Consider the following 15,985-nt stretch of genomic DNA (forward strand, 5'->3'; position numbering starts at 1 on the left):
AAACATTTTAGATGTCTGTATACTAATGCAAGTAGTATGGGAAACAAATAGGAAGAACTGATCACAGTAAATGATCACAATTATGACATAACTGGCAGCACAAATGTTAACTCGATGGGATAATTCACATGCCTGGAATATTGGCAAAGAAGGGTACAGCTTGTTGGGGAAGGAAGGGCAGGGAAAAAAGTGAGAAGGTGTTGTCTTGTATATCAAATATGTATAAACTTGCACTGAGGCTGAGATAGAAGTGGGAGGCAGAACTGTTGAAAGTCTCTGGATAAGAATGAAAGGGGTTAAAAAAAAGTGATGTCGGAGTCGACTACAGACCACCGAACCAGGAAAAATAAGTGGATGAGGCTTTTTTTAAACAGGAGTCGGTGGTGATGGGGGACTTCAACTACCCAGATATCTGTTGGGAAACTAATATAGAAAGGCACAGATTATCCAACAAGTTCTTGGAATGCCCTGGAGACACTAGCTTACTACAGACGGTGGAGAAACAACTCGGGGAAAAGCTAGTCTAGATTTGATTCTTACAAACTGGGAGGAACTGGTTGAGAATTTGGGTGAAAATGATCATGAAATGATCGAACCCCCATGAGTATAAGTAATGGTAAGCGGGGAAACAGCAGAATAAAAATAATGAACTTCAAAAAGACACGACTTCAGTAAATTCAGAGAATTGGTAGGGTGAGATGCCATAGGAAGCAAGTCTAAGGGAAAAAAGAGTTCAGGAGAGTTGGCAGTTTTTTAAAGAGACATTATTAAGGTTCCAAGAGCAAACTATCCCAAGAACAAATCATGTCAACCCAACCTAATAGCTTTCTTTGACAGGGTAACAAGCCTTATGGATCGGGAGAAAGCAGAAGATGTAATATATCTTGACTTTAGTAAGGCTTTTGATACTGTCTCACATGACCTGCTCATAAGGAAACTAGAGAAATATAGCCTAGATGAATCTACTATAAGGTGGGTGCACAACTGGTTGGAAAAGCATACTCGGAAAGAGTAATCATCAGTGATTCACAATCAAACTGGAAGAGCGTATAGAGCGGGGTCCTGCACAGATCTGCCCTAGGTCTGCTTTTATTTAATATCTTTATAAATTATTTGGATAATGGCAAAGAGAGTACACTTATAAAGTTTGCCAAACTGGGAGGGACTGCAAGCACTTTGGAGGACAGGATTGGAATTAAAAATGGTCTTGACAAACTGGAGAAATGGTCTGAAATAAACAGGATGAAATTCAATAAGGGCATGCAAAGTACTTCATTTAGGAAGGAATAATCAATTGCACACATTCAAAATGGGAAATGAGTAGGAAAAGGATCTGGGAGTTATAGTGGATCACAAACTAAATATGAGTTAACAATGTAACACTGTTGCAAAAAAGTGAGTATTATTCTGAGATGTATTATCAGGAGTGTTGTAAGCAGCACGACACACAAAGTAATTCTTCCACTCTACTCAGCTGGAATATTGTGTCTAATTCCGGGCATCACACTTCTGGAAAGATGTGGACAAATTAGAGAAAGTCCAGAGGGAAGCAATAGAGGAAAGCAAAAGTGATTAAAAGTCTAGAAAACATGACTTACAAAGAAAGACTGAAAAAAATAGGTTTGTTTAGTCTGGATAAGAGAAGACTGAGAGGGAACATGATAACAGTCTTCAAGTATGTGAAATGTTGTTATAAAGAGGAGGATGATAAAGTGTTCTCCTTAACCACTGAGGTCGACAAGCAGCAAAGGACTTAAATTGCAGCAAGGGAGATTTAGGTTAGACATTAGGAAAAACTTTCTAACTGAAAAGGTAGTTAAGCCCTACAACAATTTGCCTAGGGATGTTGTGGAATCTCCATCACTGGAGGTTTTAAAGAGCAGGTTAGATAAATACCTGTCAGGGATGGTCTAGATAATACTTAGTCCTGCCTCGGTGCAGAGGACTGGACTAAATGTCCTATCGAGGTCACTTCCAGTCCTACATTTCTGATTCTATTATTTAAATTCCACTGTTTCATAAGGTGATAAGTGGTAATTTTATCTTATGGTGTGGGGCTTAACCTGCACACCTCCAGGTCAACTATCGAGAATCCAAAACCTCGTGGATTTCTACAGCTTTGGCACTGGTCACAGAGTAGGCCCTTTAGCTCATATGTGAAAATTCCATTTCCCTTAGTGAGCAGGGGACCTGCGCTAATCAGCTGTCTGCATGGTGGGCTGAGGGCCTCCTGGGAGGTGCTGAACACTGTCCACTCAGGTTGACTTAATTGGGAGTTGAAGGTTCTTGGCTCCTCACATGCTTGGGCCGACAGAGCCTGGGATCACTTGAGTACTCTTCACTTTTATCAGGTAGATCAGAGTAAATGCAGTGATGTGGGAGCTATCCAGCATTTCAGCAGGAGGTTGAGACCCATCAGGAAAGATGACGTGTTGTCTTAACCCACTCTGTGCTCAGTGATGATGGCTGTGGAAGGTGAGCCACTACCTTTCTGATGTCACTGCAAGGAAACAGAGGTAACTGGTGTAGATGTCCTGTATAGATTTCATCAGTGTCAACTACTGTATGCTGTAGAATGACTGGAAGTTTGTCTTCTTGGAAGGAGGTACTGATGATCTAATTTATTAATGGAAGTCAGAAGTTCTTTACTAGACTTTAGCAATCATGAAGAGCATAGTTCTGTTTTACAGGTGGTGACGTTGGACATTCCTTAGAACTTCCAGGATTTCTTGTTTGATAATTAGTCCAAATTTCATCATAACAGATGGTAGCAGACATTCCTCATACTGGGGTGGTTACTTTTATCCCAGCAAGGTCCTGTCTGGATTTGATACTTTTTGTCTCTGGAGTAGACCAAGAACTTCTTGTGGTAAGTAGAACTTGGATCTGGGGTCATGCATACATATTTTGCATCAATAATCCAAGAGTTTTAAAAGAACTGGCCGAGGAGTTTGCTAGACTGTTGATGATTATTTTCAATAAGTTGTGGAGCACTGGGGAAGTTTCAGAAGACTGAAAGAAAGTAAATTTTGTGCCAATTTTTAAAAAGGGTAAATAGAATGATCCAGGTAATTATAGGCCTGACATCGATACTTGGGCAAGATAATGGAGTGGCTGATACGGGTTTAGATTAATAAAGAATTAAAGCATGGTATTATAATAAATTAATGCAAATCAACATGGCTTTATGAAAAATAGAACCCGTCAAACTTACTTTATATCTTTTTTTATGAGATTATAAATTTTGTTGATAAACATAATAGTGTGGATGTAGTATACATAGATTTCTGTAAGGCATTAGACTTGCTTCCGGCCAACATCTTGATTAAAAAACTAGAACAATATAAAATTAACATGGCACACATAGATCGGTTCTTGGCCTTATGCTATTTAACATTTTTATCAATTAGCTGGAAGAAAACATAAAATCATCACAGATAAAGTTAGCAGATGACACAAAATTGTGGGAGTGGTAAATAATGAAGAGGACAGGCCACTGATTCTGAGTGATCTGGATCACTTGGCAAATTGGGAACATGCATCATGTTCCCAATATGCATTTTAATATGGCTAAATGTAAATGTATAGATCTAAGAACAAAGAATGTAGGCCATACTTACAGGATAGGGGACCATCCTGTAAAGCAGTGATTCTGAAAAAGATTTGGAGGTTATGGTGGATCATCAGCTGAGCATGAGCTGCCAGTATGATGCTGTGACTAAAAGATCTAATGTGATCTTTGGGTGCATAAAGAGGGGAACCTTGAGTAGGAGCAGAGAGGTTATTTTACCTCTGTATTTTGAAGTGGTGTGACTATTGCTGGAGTACTCTGTCCAGTCCTGGTGCCAACAATTCAAAAAGGGTGTTGATAAACTGGAGAAGGTTCAGAGAAGAGCCTTAGAATGATTGAAACATTAGAAAACATGCCTTATAGTGACAGACTCAAAGAGCTCAATCTATTTAGATTAACAAAGAGAAGGTTAAGGGGTAATTTGATTACTGTCTATAAGGACCCACAAGGGGAACAAATATTCAATAGTGGGTTCTTCAAAATAGCAGTGAAAGGTATATCATGATCCAATGGTGGAAAGCTGAAGCTAGACAAATTCAGACTGCAAATAAGACATGAATTTTTGACAGTGAGGTTAATTAACCATTGGAACAATTTACCAAGGGTTGTGCTGGATTCTCCAGCACTGATAATTTTTAAATTCAAGATTGGACGTTCTTCTAAAAGATCTGCTCTTGGAATTATTTGGGGGAAGTTCTATGGTCTGTGTTATGTAGGAGGTCAGATTAGAATAGATGATCACAATGGTCCCTTCTGGCCTTGGAACCTATGAATAAGCAAGTCTACTGCATGGAACAGTTTTGCTGGTTGTGATTTTGCTGTTGTAAGGAAGGTCACTATATCTTCCTTTATAGCTTCAGGGGCTCCTTGAGCTATTAGCTTGAGCTATTGCAGTGGGGGAGGTTTAGGCTGGATATTAGGAAAAACTTTTTCACTAGGAGGGTGGTGAAACACTGGAATGCGTTGCCTAGGGAGGTGGTGGAATCTCCTTCCTTAGAAGTTTTTAAGGTCAGGCTTGACAAAGCCCTGGCTGGGATGATTTAATTGGGTATGGGTCCTGCTTTTGAGCAGGGGGTTGGACTAGATGACCTCCTGAGGTCCCTTCCAACCCTGATATTCTATGATTCTATGATTAATGAATTGTGGATGAGCAAATCTTGTGCCATGGGCATTCCAACCATCTTATGCAACTTTTCTGAGACTCGTGGTCCCTGCGGCAGTGATGTGAGTGAAGGGGTCACTTGGGGGCTATTTTGTCAATGGTTTTGTTAAGAAGTAAGTTGGAGTGTTCTTCTTCAACACATTAATCTTTTGATTTGGTGGGTTTTTTTATTCCAGGATCTTCTGGGACCAAAATCTACTGAGGACTAGCTGATTTGCTTGGTTCACTGGCGTGGCAATGACGGATCTCTTTAATACATATCATACATCAGTAATGTCTATTACAGACCTGGGTATATTTCCTTATTTAAATTCTATTTCACAATAACAATACGTCACTCCATGCAATGCACTTCAAAGCAGTGATTGCATATCTCTGGAAGTTAAATTCAGTCAGTCTCTGGCTTTGTGCCTTGTTGCCCAAGGCAAGCTACAAATGCACTTCTTGTCATTTCTTCTTACTAAAAATGTATTAGTGCTCAATTAAATTCTTATCAAGATTGATGGAAATGTTAATTAGATTCATTAAAACATTTGAATCCAACTTTAATGTTTTAATGTAGATTTTGTAGATTTTATAGATTTTTGGGGGGGGGGGGGGAATCAAAGATGTCCACCGAAAAGATTGCAGCTGCAACAGCAAGTACAAATAAGATATAATGGAAGATATCGAAGAAGCTATGAATGATATAACCAGATGTACATTAACAAAAAAATGTCTCATTCAGTCATGGCTGCTGCTAAGAAAACAAAGTAATTACAGAAATTACCGGTCAGTGAAATGGAAGATTTTTATTTTACTGGCAAAACATTAGAGATGGTTGACGTAAATTCATGAAAGCAAAATTTCACAATGATGGTGTGGGGGAAAGTATTGTTGACCTGACCCCAGCCCACTCTGTGACAAGATCTATGCACTATATGCAGCATAGGCAAGAGCGGTAACACAAGAGACCTACAGGCCGGCATCCTGTAAGACTTAGCTTAAGCTAAGAGCATTTGCATATGATGGGCCGTGGTATTTTGACCCAGATAACAAACCAGGCCAACCTCTAGCCTAGCTCAAGTCCCTAGCTGTCCATTATATGCAACCCCCCCCCAGACCTGCAAAAGCCCCTACACAAAACGCTGCCACAAGCAAACAGCAGATCTTGATAATAACGAAGTGCGTCAGCACAGTGCTAATTATGAAATTGTTTATTTTAGCTCCTTATAAGGCTTTATTAACAATGCTTGAGTGATAAAAAAAATTAAGGAAATGTATCATTTGACTTGGATGTAAAAAAAAATGATATAGGACTGGTACTAAAGGGGCAGGACAGAGAGAGATCAGAGTGGCACCTGCGTGAGACCATCTCTATCTCCCTCTCCCTGCATGCTTGTATTCAATAAAAGACCTCAGACTGTTTGAACCAAACAGATGGTGTGACTCGTTTTCCACAACAATGGGAAAGTAGTACCAGTAGCAGTGGCTGACTAAAAGAAGAGTGGCTGGGACAGAATCTGAATTAGTTTGTCAAGATCAGGAGTGTTCCTGGTGTATTCAGTTGGACTGTGCCTCCAAATGAATGATGTACTGCTATGTCAGGATAAGCACAGAGTATAGGCAATTAATGTCTATAGAACTGTAAATGTACATGACACTTTACAAACCACAATAGGGGAAAACATTTTCCTACCTCTAAGAACTTACTCCCTGAGATGCAGGACATGAGTTCCATTAAGGGGGGAGGGAGTGGAGAGAAGAATTGGGGAGAAGATAAGAATGATTTACATATGTGGTTCAGGGTTATCAGATTTCCTGATTCACTCCCCTAGCCCACCCAACCCAGCTCTTAGAGCTAACCTTTATAGTGAAGTTACAGATCCAGCTTACTGCCTTCTGTTGGGCTTTTCCCAAGACCTCTTCCACTCAGTTCCCCAAGAACTCAGTTCGATTCGTCTCATCACTTAGGTTCTTTTATTTGGCATTAAGCAAACGTATGCCGAGTTGATCAGACTCAAGCATAGGGTGTGAGGGCTGGACATACACATCCAAAGTTACACAGCAAACCTCTTCCTTCATATCCATTGACACATTACGCTGCATTTACTATACATTGTTTTACACATTTTGGGATTGGTTTGGTTACTCTGTAGGAATCAATTCCTGTATGGCATACTCTGTTTATCCACTGTCCGCGCTTGACCTACTTTTTATCTCATTTTTACATTTCCAGCTTATTTTGTCCATTGTTATTTTGCTCATAGTAAGTGGTTCCCTGTGTGTTTTCCCTCTTATCTTGGCTAGCTCAGACATTGTCTCTTAGTTTACTGACCCATCCACTTATCTTAGTTGGCATAAATATTGTGCTTTCAGCCTGCTAATTAATCTCCCTACTCCTATCTTCCAGCAAATAAGGCCTCCCCCACATCCCCATGTTTCATTTCTTATGTCAGGCCAGGCCTACATTGTTCTAACATGCCAGAGGCTTTTCATCTTGGAAACCTGCTGCTGACATGGGTACCGCCTGGTGTGAGTTGTAGGTTTTAAGGACAAAGTTGAAGAAAGGAAATGGCACTTAGTGGACAGAACATGGAAACCTGTTTTACTTATAGGGAGCTAAATCTGTGAAGGTGAGAACTGATGAATCCTGCTGCAGCCATTGACAGTGGGAGCATCATCTCTCTCCCCCCCCCCCCATCTAAGGAGAGGGCAGAGGCAGATGCTGACCTGTAGAGAGGGAGTGATGAGTTAATGAGTGGAGGGAGCAGAGGATAAAAAGGTGCTCGATCAATATGGATTTCTTAAATATAGATTTTGAGAGAGCAGGAAAAAAGGAGATAGGGAAGGATAGAAATAAGATTGGCAGAAGCTGAACATAAACACTGGATAGAGTGGGAGAGGATGGATGGGCATGAAAGGGTGGACCTGGATTGGAAGAGACATTACCTGAGGGGAGGAGGAGGCAAAGAATAAGTCTGAAATGACATGAAGATTTGTGAGAGTAAGAAAGAGAAGGTCACACTTAGAGTGAAGAAAAGGTGGAAGAGAAGAGAAGCAAGTGAAGGAGAGGTTAGAAGTAATGAAACAGATAAAACTGCTGTTCCCTACTGGCTACTGCTTTTTTATTCTTTTTATAATATCTACAGAGAAACCTGACCAATCCACTGCTGTACTTGATGCTAGGCTCAGTGCTATCCATTTTATATGAATATAGAGAGTATTAAACACTAGGCCTGGTATTAAAAGGTTTAAAAGTCCATTTCTATTTGCCTGACTGCCCCCAGAATTTAGATGATCAAACCCCAGATTCACCAGAGTCTCTACATGAAGCATAAATCTAAGCACAAATTTTCTCATTGGGTTTTTTTTTTTGTTTTTTTTTTTTTGGTCTTTCATGTTCACATTGCTCTGACTTCCTGATTCAGTGCACTCAAGTTTTCCGTTTGCTCTGAGGAATTCTTGAGGCAACCTTAGAATTGGTTAACTTGTTCCATGCAAACATAACTTATGGATTGGTGACTTTCCGGAGTATAACTGTAACATTTTATACAAGTTCTAATCAAGCTCCACTGAACAGAATTGTTCAAATGGCTCAGCTTGACACTTCTCCATTTTCTTATGACATTGTCGGAGTAAGTGATAATTAAGGGGCCAGATTTTGCCTGGTCCATACAAGGTGCATGCAGAAGGAGAGGAAAGACCAGGCAGAATTGCAGTCTTTGCACTCTAGGAAGTTTAGGGGTTGCTCCCTCCCTACTACTCAAGTCTCCCAAAGGGGACAGGGAAGGGTGGGCAGAAGGCAGAGCATTTGGCTTCCTCCTCATCTGACCCTACATGCATCAGCCAGCAAAGCTGTCCAACTGCACAGGAGGGAATGAACTGTATCCCACAAGAGGCTGTAGTAACAGGTGTTTGGAAGGTGTCCCTTAGGGTAATGTAGCACCATGCTGAGTTGTGCCTAAATGGCCCAGTCTGGCCTTAAATTACTAGCTGTGACAGAGGGAGATATTTTGTGTCAAATTGCCTCTATTTTACAATGAAGGCAGGTTATTGTGATGCATTCCAGACAGGTGCCCTGCCCAAGGAAGATGTTCAACCCCTTGTTGTAGGGCCATCAAGGAGAAGCCATCAGACCACAATCTAAAGCTATTAACTGACTGTCCCTCAACTGCTGACCCATCCTCCTGGAACGATAGTTTTTTCTGCACAGGGATCCACTTGTGGGTAGAGACAAGTGTTCAAACCAAGCAGGTGGCAAAGAATGTTTAAAAGCGGGGTGCTGCTCAGAAAAAGAGGTCATCCATCGCCACAGAACCGAAGGGCTTGCAGGGATGAGAGGCCAGGAGGGACTCTGCTGGGCCTGAAATGCTAACAGAACTTGGAATCTCAGTAGGAGTAAGATCAGATTAGGGAGGGCTACATCTCAGGACTTTCATTATTTTGTAAAGAGCTGTAACCCTTTAGTGCCTTTTAAGTCACTGTGGTTAAGAAATTCCTTTTGTTGAGTCTTTGTCCCTTCCTTTCCTGCCACATTGTCTCTGAAGGGCTTAAACTAGCCCAGACTAGGTGGAATGTGTGTAAGTGACTGGGGGGACCCAGAAGACATGAGGCACTGGTTTCAGGGTCTAGGCCATCTATGAGACAGTGCCCCACATCTAAAGAAGGGGTCAGACAGGGTCTGAGCATGAGAATGTGACTAGACTTTACCTAGACTGAGTTGGCTTGGAAGCACATGGGACTCAGTGATTGGGCCCACTCACAACAGACTGGTGTCTGCACAGTGCGGTGTGGGGCCAGATTATAACTCTTATCAAAGACTTCCTCCTCCACCTTCTCAGCACTTTGTTCCAACATAACTCTCAAAGGAGAAAGTCCGGGCTTCTGGGATTTTGTGCCTGAGTTCATGAAAACTTATGCAAGTGCACAGTGTACTGTCCTTTCTATTAAAGACTGTTGGCAGGTATGGGTTAATCATGGCGGAGGGAAGAAATCCCTTGTGCTGTAGCAAGGGGACTCCAGAACCCCAGCATGGTGGAAAGTCAGAGGATAGGGACTGCAGCTGTCCTGATTTTGTAGAAGTAGTTGGAGGGGGAAATTGCCAACAATGCTGCCTGCAGAGATATGACTTGAGACTGTTTCTGCTACCATTGATTCCTATTGGTCCTGGACTTTGGTCTTTCTAGGTGTTTTGTACCAAACGGTTGCAGTGTTTACTCACAGAGGGATTCCTGATTACTGTGTAATAGCTGGCAACTTATTAAAATCACCCTTTTTCTCAACATAATCGGCAGCAGCTGATAAAAAACAACACAACACACAGTCAAGCTGTCAAACTTGTTGCCAGGGGATGTTGTGAAGACTAAAAGTATATGTTACTATACCAGAGGATTTCTGTATGATTTTTAATTTTATATGGTTTAAAGATCCCAAAGCAATGTTAATTAGAAGGCCTTTCCTTTTTCCTTTCTCTGTGAGCGGTTTACAAGGCAAAACTGCTCAGCGCATCTTGGGACAGAGAGTCTGTTCTCACAAGAGATAAGACTTTGCAAAAACAACTGTTCCTTGAAATAGCACACAGAGACTCCCACCCTTCTCACATTTTTTATCTTGCTTGTTATGTATGTTATATGGTAAGGGGGTTCAGCAGTTTTGTTATACCCTAAGAGTTGTTAAAGTCAGAAGAGATATATGTTGAAATAAAGCTTGAAAATGCATGTGAATGGATGTTGTGTGTAAATAGAAGATGAATGGTTTGGAGTGCCGGCCTAAGAGTTACCACTTCAGTATTGATTGGCTGAAGAATGTGCTAAGTGGAGATAATCAGATGACCCCCGGAGGGCAGACTAGAACCCACCCAACGGCCTCAAGGATGGGAGAACCGAAGAACTAGATAACATCTGGCAGCACGGAGCCGTCAGGGATCTGTCATCTGCTTATTGATTCAGCAACAGCATGATGAAGCCACCTTCATAGATTGGCATAGGAATAAACTCCTATAAAAACAGACCCTAAAGACTAAGAACTTTGAGTCTGGTTCTACAACCTCCCACCAGGAGCATCGGATGCGCATCTGGCAAAGACTCAGCTCCACCCTCAGGCCCAGGTTACCTGGACAGTAACTTGGCATGAGCAACGTCTAGGCTGGTAACTATAACAACTTTGCAGAACCGGCATGTGTATGTGTGTAGGAGTGAATGGGATGTAGTAAATATGACTGTTTACTTGCTTTGCCTCTTTTGGTATTTTGTGTGAGTACATGGGATAGAAAGTTTATGATTACTTGTTTACTGTGCCTCTTTTTGTATTCACAATAAACGCGGCGTTTTGTCTTATCCCCTTTTAAAAGATCCTGTTGGGTTTTATTTTATTGGTATAACATTTAACTGGGTTCAAAAAAGAATTTGGTAAATTCATGGATGATGGGTATTATAAGAATGGCCATGGTGCTCTGGGTGTCATAAGAATAGCCCATACTAGGTCAGACCAATGGTCCTGTTTCCTGACAGTGGTCAATGCCAGCTGCTTCAGAGGGAATGAACAGACCAGAGAAATTATCAAGTGATCCATCCCCTGTTGTCCATTCCAGCATCTGGCAGTCAGCAGCTTAGGGACACCCAGAGCATGGGTTGCATCCTTAACCATCTTGGCTAATAGCCATTGATGGACCTGTCTTCCATGAACTTATCTAGTTCTTTTTTGAACCCAGTTATACTTTTGACCTTCACAACACCCCCTGGCAATGAGTTCCACAAGTTCACTGTGCATTGTGTGGGGAAGTATTTCTTTTAGCTTTAAACCTGCTGCCTATTAGTTTCATTGGGTAACCCCTGGTTCTTGTGTTATGTGAACGGGTAAATAACACTTCCCTATTTATTTTCTCCACACCATTCTTGATTTTATAGACTTCTATCATATCCCCCCTTAGTCATCTCTTTTCCAAGCTGAAAAGTCCCAGTCTTATTAATCTCTCCTCATATGGCAGCGATTCCATACCCCTAATAATTTTTGTTGCCCTTTTCTGAACCTTTTTCAATTCCAATATATCTTTTTTTAAATGGGGTGACCACATCTGCACGCAGTATTCAAGATGTGAGCGGACCATAGATTTATATAGAGGCAATATGATATTTTCTATCCTATTTTCTATCCCTTTCTTAATGATTCCCAACATTCTGTTCGCTTTTTGACTGCCGCTGCACATTGAGTGGATGTTTTCAGAGAACTATCCATGATGACTTCAAGATCTCTTTCTTGAGTGGTAACAGCTAATTTAGACTCCACCATTTTGTATGTATAGTTTGGATTATGTTTTCCAATGTGCATTACTTTGTCTCTAGACCTCTGACTGCCAGAAGCTAGGAATGGACAATAGAAGAAAGATCAATCAATAAATTGCCCTGTTCTGTTCATTCCCACTGAAGTATCTGGCAACAGCCACTGTCAGAATACAAGATACTGTGCTAGATGAACCAATACGTCTGACGCAGTATGACCATTCTTGTGTTCTTATACATTTAGTATGCTTATTAAATCCTACATTGCAGGAAGCTGCAATACACTGCTGCTGAGACCGATAGGAGTTTGGATAAAGAAGAGATTTTTGATCTCTGTAGCACTTTCACTTGGTAATCTGTATAACAAGAATCCAATCAGTCTCCTTTTCATATTTTATGCATTATCCTGCCATTTTTATTGGCTAAAACAAACTTGATGTGAATGTATCTAAAACTCACTGGGAAAAATGATCATATATTACTTTTATGTGGCCTGGTGCTTTATAGATAAATACAAGATGATGGCCCTGCCCTGAGGTACTTACAATCTACAAGTTAAGACAAGGGATGCTGTCAAACACCAGGGGCAGATTAGGTAAAACGTGGCACATGAGGGTTTGCTGAAACCACGGTCTTTTAAGCTTCCCTGTGATTTTAAACTGCCTCTTTCTCTTCCCCCAACCCCTCCGAGATAAGATGGTCTTTTGGAGACAGTAAGCGGCCCTCAAGCCACCTTCAGCTCTCACTTTCTATTACAAAAATTCAATTACAAGCTCTTCAATAGTCCTAATTTAGATTTTACAAATAAATTGGGCTGAAAATAGATATTAGGCCATTAGGCTGGGTAATGGGCAGCTGGGGCACATGGAGAAGAGAAAAGAGGATACAAAAAGGAAATACAGCAATGACATATGGCAAGAATTATATTAAGAACAACAGAGGTGTGCCAGCAGGAGGAGTTATTGAGAGCAGAAGAGAGACAGGCTCCCTGCTTTCAGTTCCAGTGCCCAGCCTCACCCTGGCCCAGAGCAGCCATTACAGGGAAAGTTCAGCTTTGCCCCAGTAACCCTGGGATGGAGGGAGCATGTCCAGTTGCTCTGGGTACATGGCACATGTGCAGTCTGGTTAGCACTAAGAGCTGTGAGAGGCTCACACATGCTCAGTGAGGGTGGAATCTTCAGAGGTTTGAGCAGCTAAAATCCAAGAAGCCTCTACTGAACATGTGTGAACTAAGATTATTCAAAGGTTTATAACTTGGCCAAATTTGGGAGGATTTTCATGAGGACAGCAAAAGGCCATTCCCCTGCCAAAAGTCAAGTCCCTGTTCCAAAGCATGAGGGCCCAAGACCATTGCAAAGAAAAGATCTTAAGAGTTTTTTACCATGGCCAAAACAATGTATTTTCCCTAGCCTTGTTCCTGGAAACAGATAAACAGTTCTAGGTTAAATTTAAAAAAAATCAGCCTGAGGCAGACAATCAGCATGGAAAATTTCAGCACAAACAGTTAAAGCTTGGCAAAGTTAAAAGCAACTGAAAAAAAAATCTTATAATTGGAAGTGACAGGCAACCTTAATAATAGGCATTACTATCAGCCCCACCTATAATCCAGGAGCCATATCTAAAAACAATAGGACACCAGAGTTTACATTAGTTACCTACATGCACAACTCTGAGGTGGTATAAAATATTTGGCTTGTCTGTGATGATCACTAACAAACATCTTGTTGTGACTTATTAATGTAGCATCTTATTTTGCATAACAGACCTGTCTTATTTCCCAGCACGCACACCATGAAGTTCCTACCTTAGCTGCTACTGGTGTGCATGTCATAGAAACACTTCAGTGGAATTGCCAGTGGAATTTGCTTTTGATCTTACACAACTGATATAAAAGTAGCAAGTATTAATATGGCATTTAAAAATAATTCTATATAATCAATGATAGTTACAGGACTTTGTTTATAACTACAAAGTCAATTAAACGTTGTATGTATCTATCTAATACAAGCTACCCATCAGATTTCAATAGAGAAACTAAACCCAGTACATTACTTCAAGTCCAGCACATGCAACCTGAGGTAAAGTAATTTGTAGAACAAAAACCTCCCAAACACTGAATTGAACAGTACTAAAGAGGCCATTGCATCTAGTTCCTATTTCTACCTTTAAGTCAGAATCATTTAGAACAGTGAAATCTGATTGATGGATACAGGCGGACAGTGCCAGAGGCAAATCTACCAGCCACTACGGCAAAATTTGATTTAAAGATAAAAAATAAAGCGTCTATTACTGCCATAACACTCAATGAGCATTTTCAGATTATTTTATTAGTTCCCATTTCTTGGAGAGTTCAAAGCATAAAAGTGGAGATATTTTGATGGTTTTTAAATATATCTTGGATATCTTTTTGGAGTAAGTATTACATCCTGCCTATCTACATTTCCCTTGTAATTTCAATTCTTCTGATTCAAAGTCCACTGAAGTCAATGGAAAGACTCCCACTGAATTCAATGGGCTTTGACTGTCCCCATGCTGTCCTGGACCCAGTGCAGTTACTACAGCAATGGACGGACGAGGGAGGCTATGATATCTGTGGTGCAGACAATCTCTTAAAAGGAGTGAAACCTATCAAGAATTTATTTTAAATAAGCAATTATGACTCTGGATACACACAAAGGAAGTCTCTCTCTTTCTGGTTCAGGAGATCAGAATTTAATTTAGAGTAACCTGCCTGACTTTATTCAACTACATTGGCCTACCATTTTCTTGCATTACTTGATCCATAGTGTATGTGAACTCAGCACTTCATGACTGGCTTTCTTCTGAATATTTTAGTTCCATTAGCTTTCTGAATTAGTGGATTAATTAGTGAATTAATGTATGAATATGTTTGACAGTATATCTGAATCAGTACACATTTCTATATTTCAGCTCATTCCCAAATGTAGTACAAGTCAGAGCAGATGGGTGCACAAACACCCATTTATGCCTGGCTGAGCTTTTGAAAATGTTGGCTTCTCCCAAGGATACAGAGTTTGTGGAAGAACCAGGAACAGAACACATATATCCTGGAGTACCTTAAATCACAAGACCATCTTAGATGGTGCCCTTAGAGCTCGTGCAGGAATAGAAGAGAACCTCAAGCTATATGAACAGTGCTGAGAGAGCTGTAGCATATGCAATCTTTGTGCCACGATAGTGCACTATCTTTGGTTTAAGTTCTCTTTGTTAACACCCACAGATCAGCAGAAAGTGCACCGCAAAAAATCAGAATTCTGCTGTAATCCAAAGAGGAGGGAGTGAATGCTTAAAAGGCCTTAAAATCTCTTTGCTTTTGAAGTGTCTGTATAGCCTAAGTTGGGCAATTTATCTCATAACGAATCAAGTTTGCTCAAAGTCAAGGGCATTAATGAAACTGTAAGACAAAAAAGAAATGTTGCTAGTGATGTTTCTTTCCTGTATCTTCTGCTACACTCAACATGCATCCTGTTCAATCCATCTCATTTTTAACCCATGCTGTACCGCCTAAAAGATATTGCCTGAAATCCAATGTGACTTCTGTCCTGGGTGGGGTACTTCAGGCATGATCTTTGCACTCTGGCGAATTCAAGAGAACTGTTGTGAGCAGAATCAAGTCCTATATATAGTTTATGTCCATCTTACTAAGGACTTTGGCTCTGTAAATCACGAAGGCCTGTAGACAGTCCTCCACAAATTCAGTTGCCCCGATAAGTTTGTCAACATTATTAAATCTCTTAATGCAGAAATGCAGGTTCATGCCTTTAACCAAGGGTGCTTCTCAGCTACCGTTGTTATTACCAATGGAGTCAAACAAGGCTTTGTTCCTGCTCTGAGATTATTTAGCATCATGTTTGCAGCTGTTCTAATAGATGCATTCAGAGACATTGATCACGGTCTTTATATGCAGTACCATATGAGTGGAGGTGTCTTGAATCTGCATCACCTGTGTGCAAAGACAAAAGTTATTAAGAC

At 40.7% G+C, this 15,985-nt stretch overlaps 1 protein-coding gene across 3 annotated transcripts in view; it reads right to left on the minus strand.

Moving 5' to 3' along the window:
* The window catches only part of LOC125639514 (opsin-3-like), a 137,005-nt gene that overhangs the window by 16,569 nt on the left and 104,451 nt on the right, over positions 1 to 15,985 (minus strand). The window contains exon 5 of one of the 3 annotated variants that reach the window (XM_075130214.1): positions 6,679 to 15,956. The exons of the other annotated variants lie outside the window; for them this stretch is intronic. Within the exon in view, the coding sequence (XP_074986315.1) occupies positions 15,876 to 15,956 (81 nt within the window). The 3' untranslated portion in view covers positions 6,679 to 15,875. Of the gene's footprint in view, positions 1 to 6,678; positions 15,957 to 15,985 lie in introns of those variants that run through there. 3 annotated transcript variants of the gene reach the window in all.

This window comes from Caretta caretta, chromosome 1, assembly GCF_965140235.1.
Source record: "Caretta caretta isolate rCarCar2 chromosome 1, rCarCar1.hap1, whole genome shotgun sequence".
In the NCBI taxonomy this organism is placed as follows: domain Eukaryota; kingdom Metazoa; phylum Chordata; order Testudines; family Cheloniidae; genus Caretta; species Caretta caretta.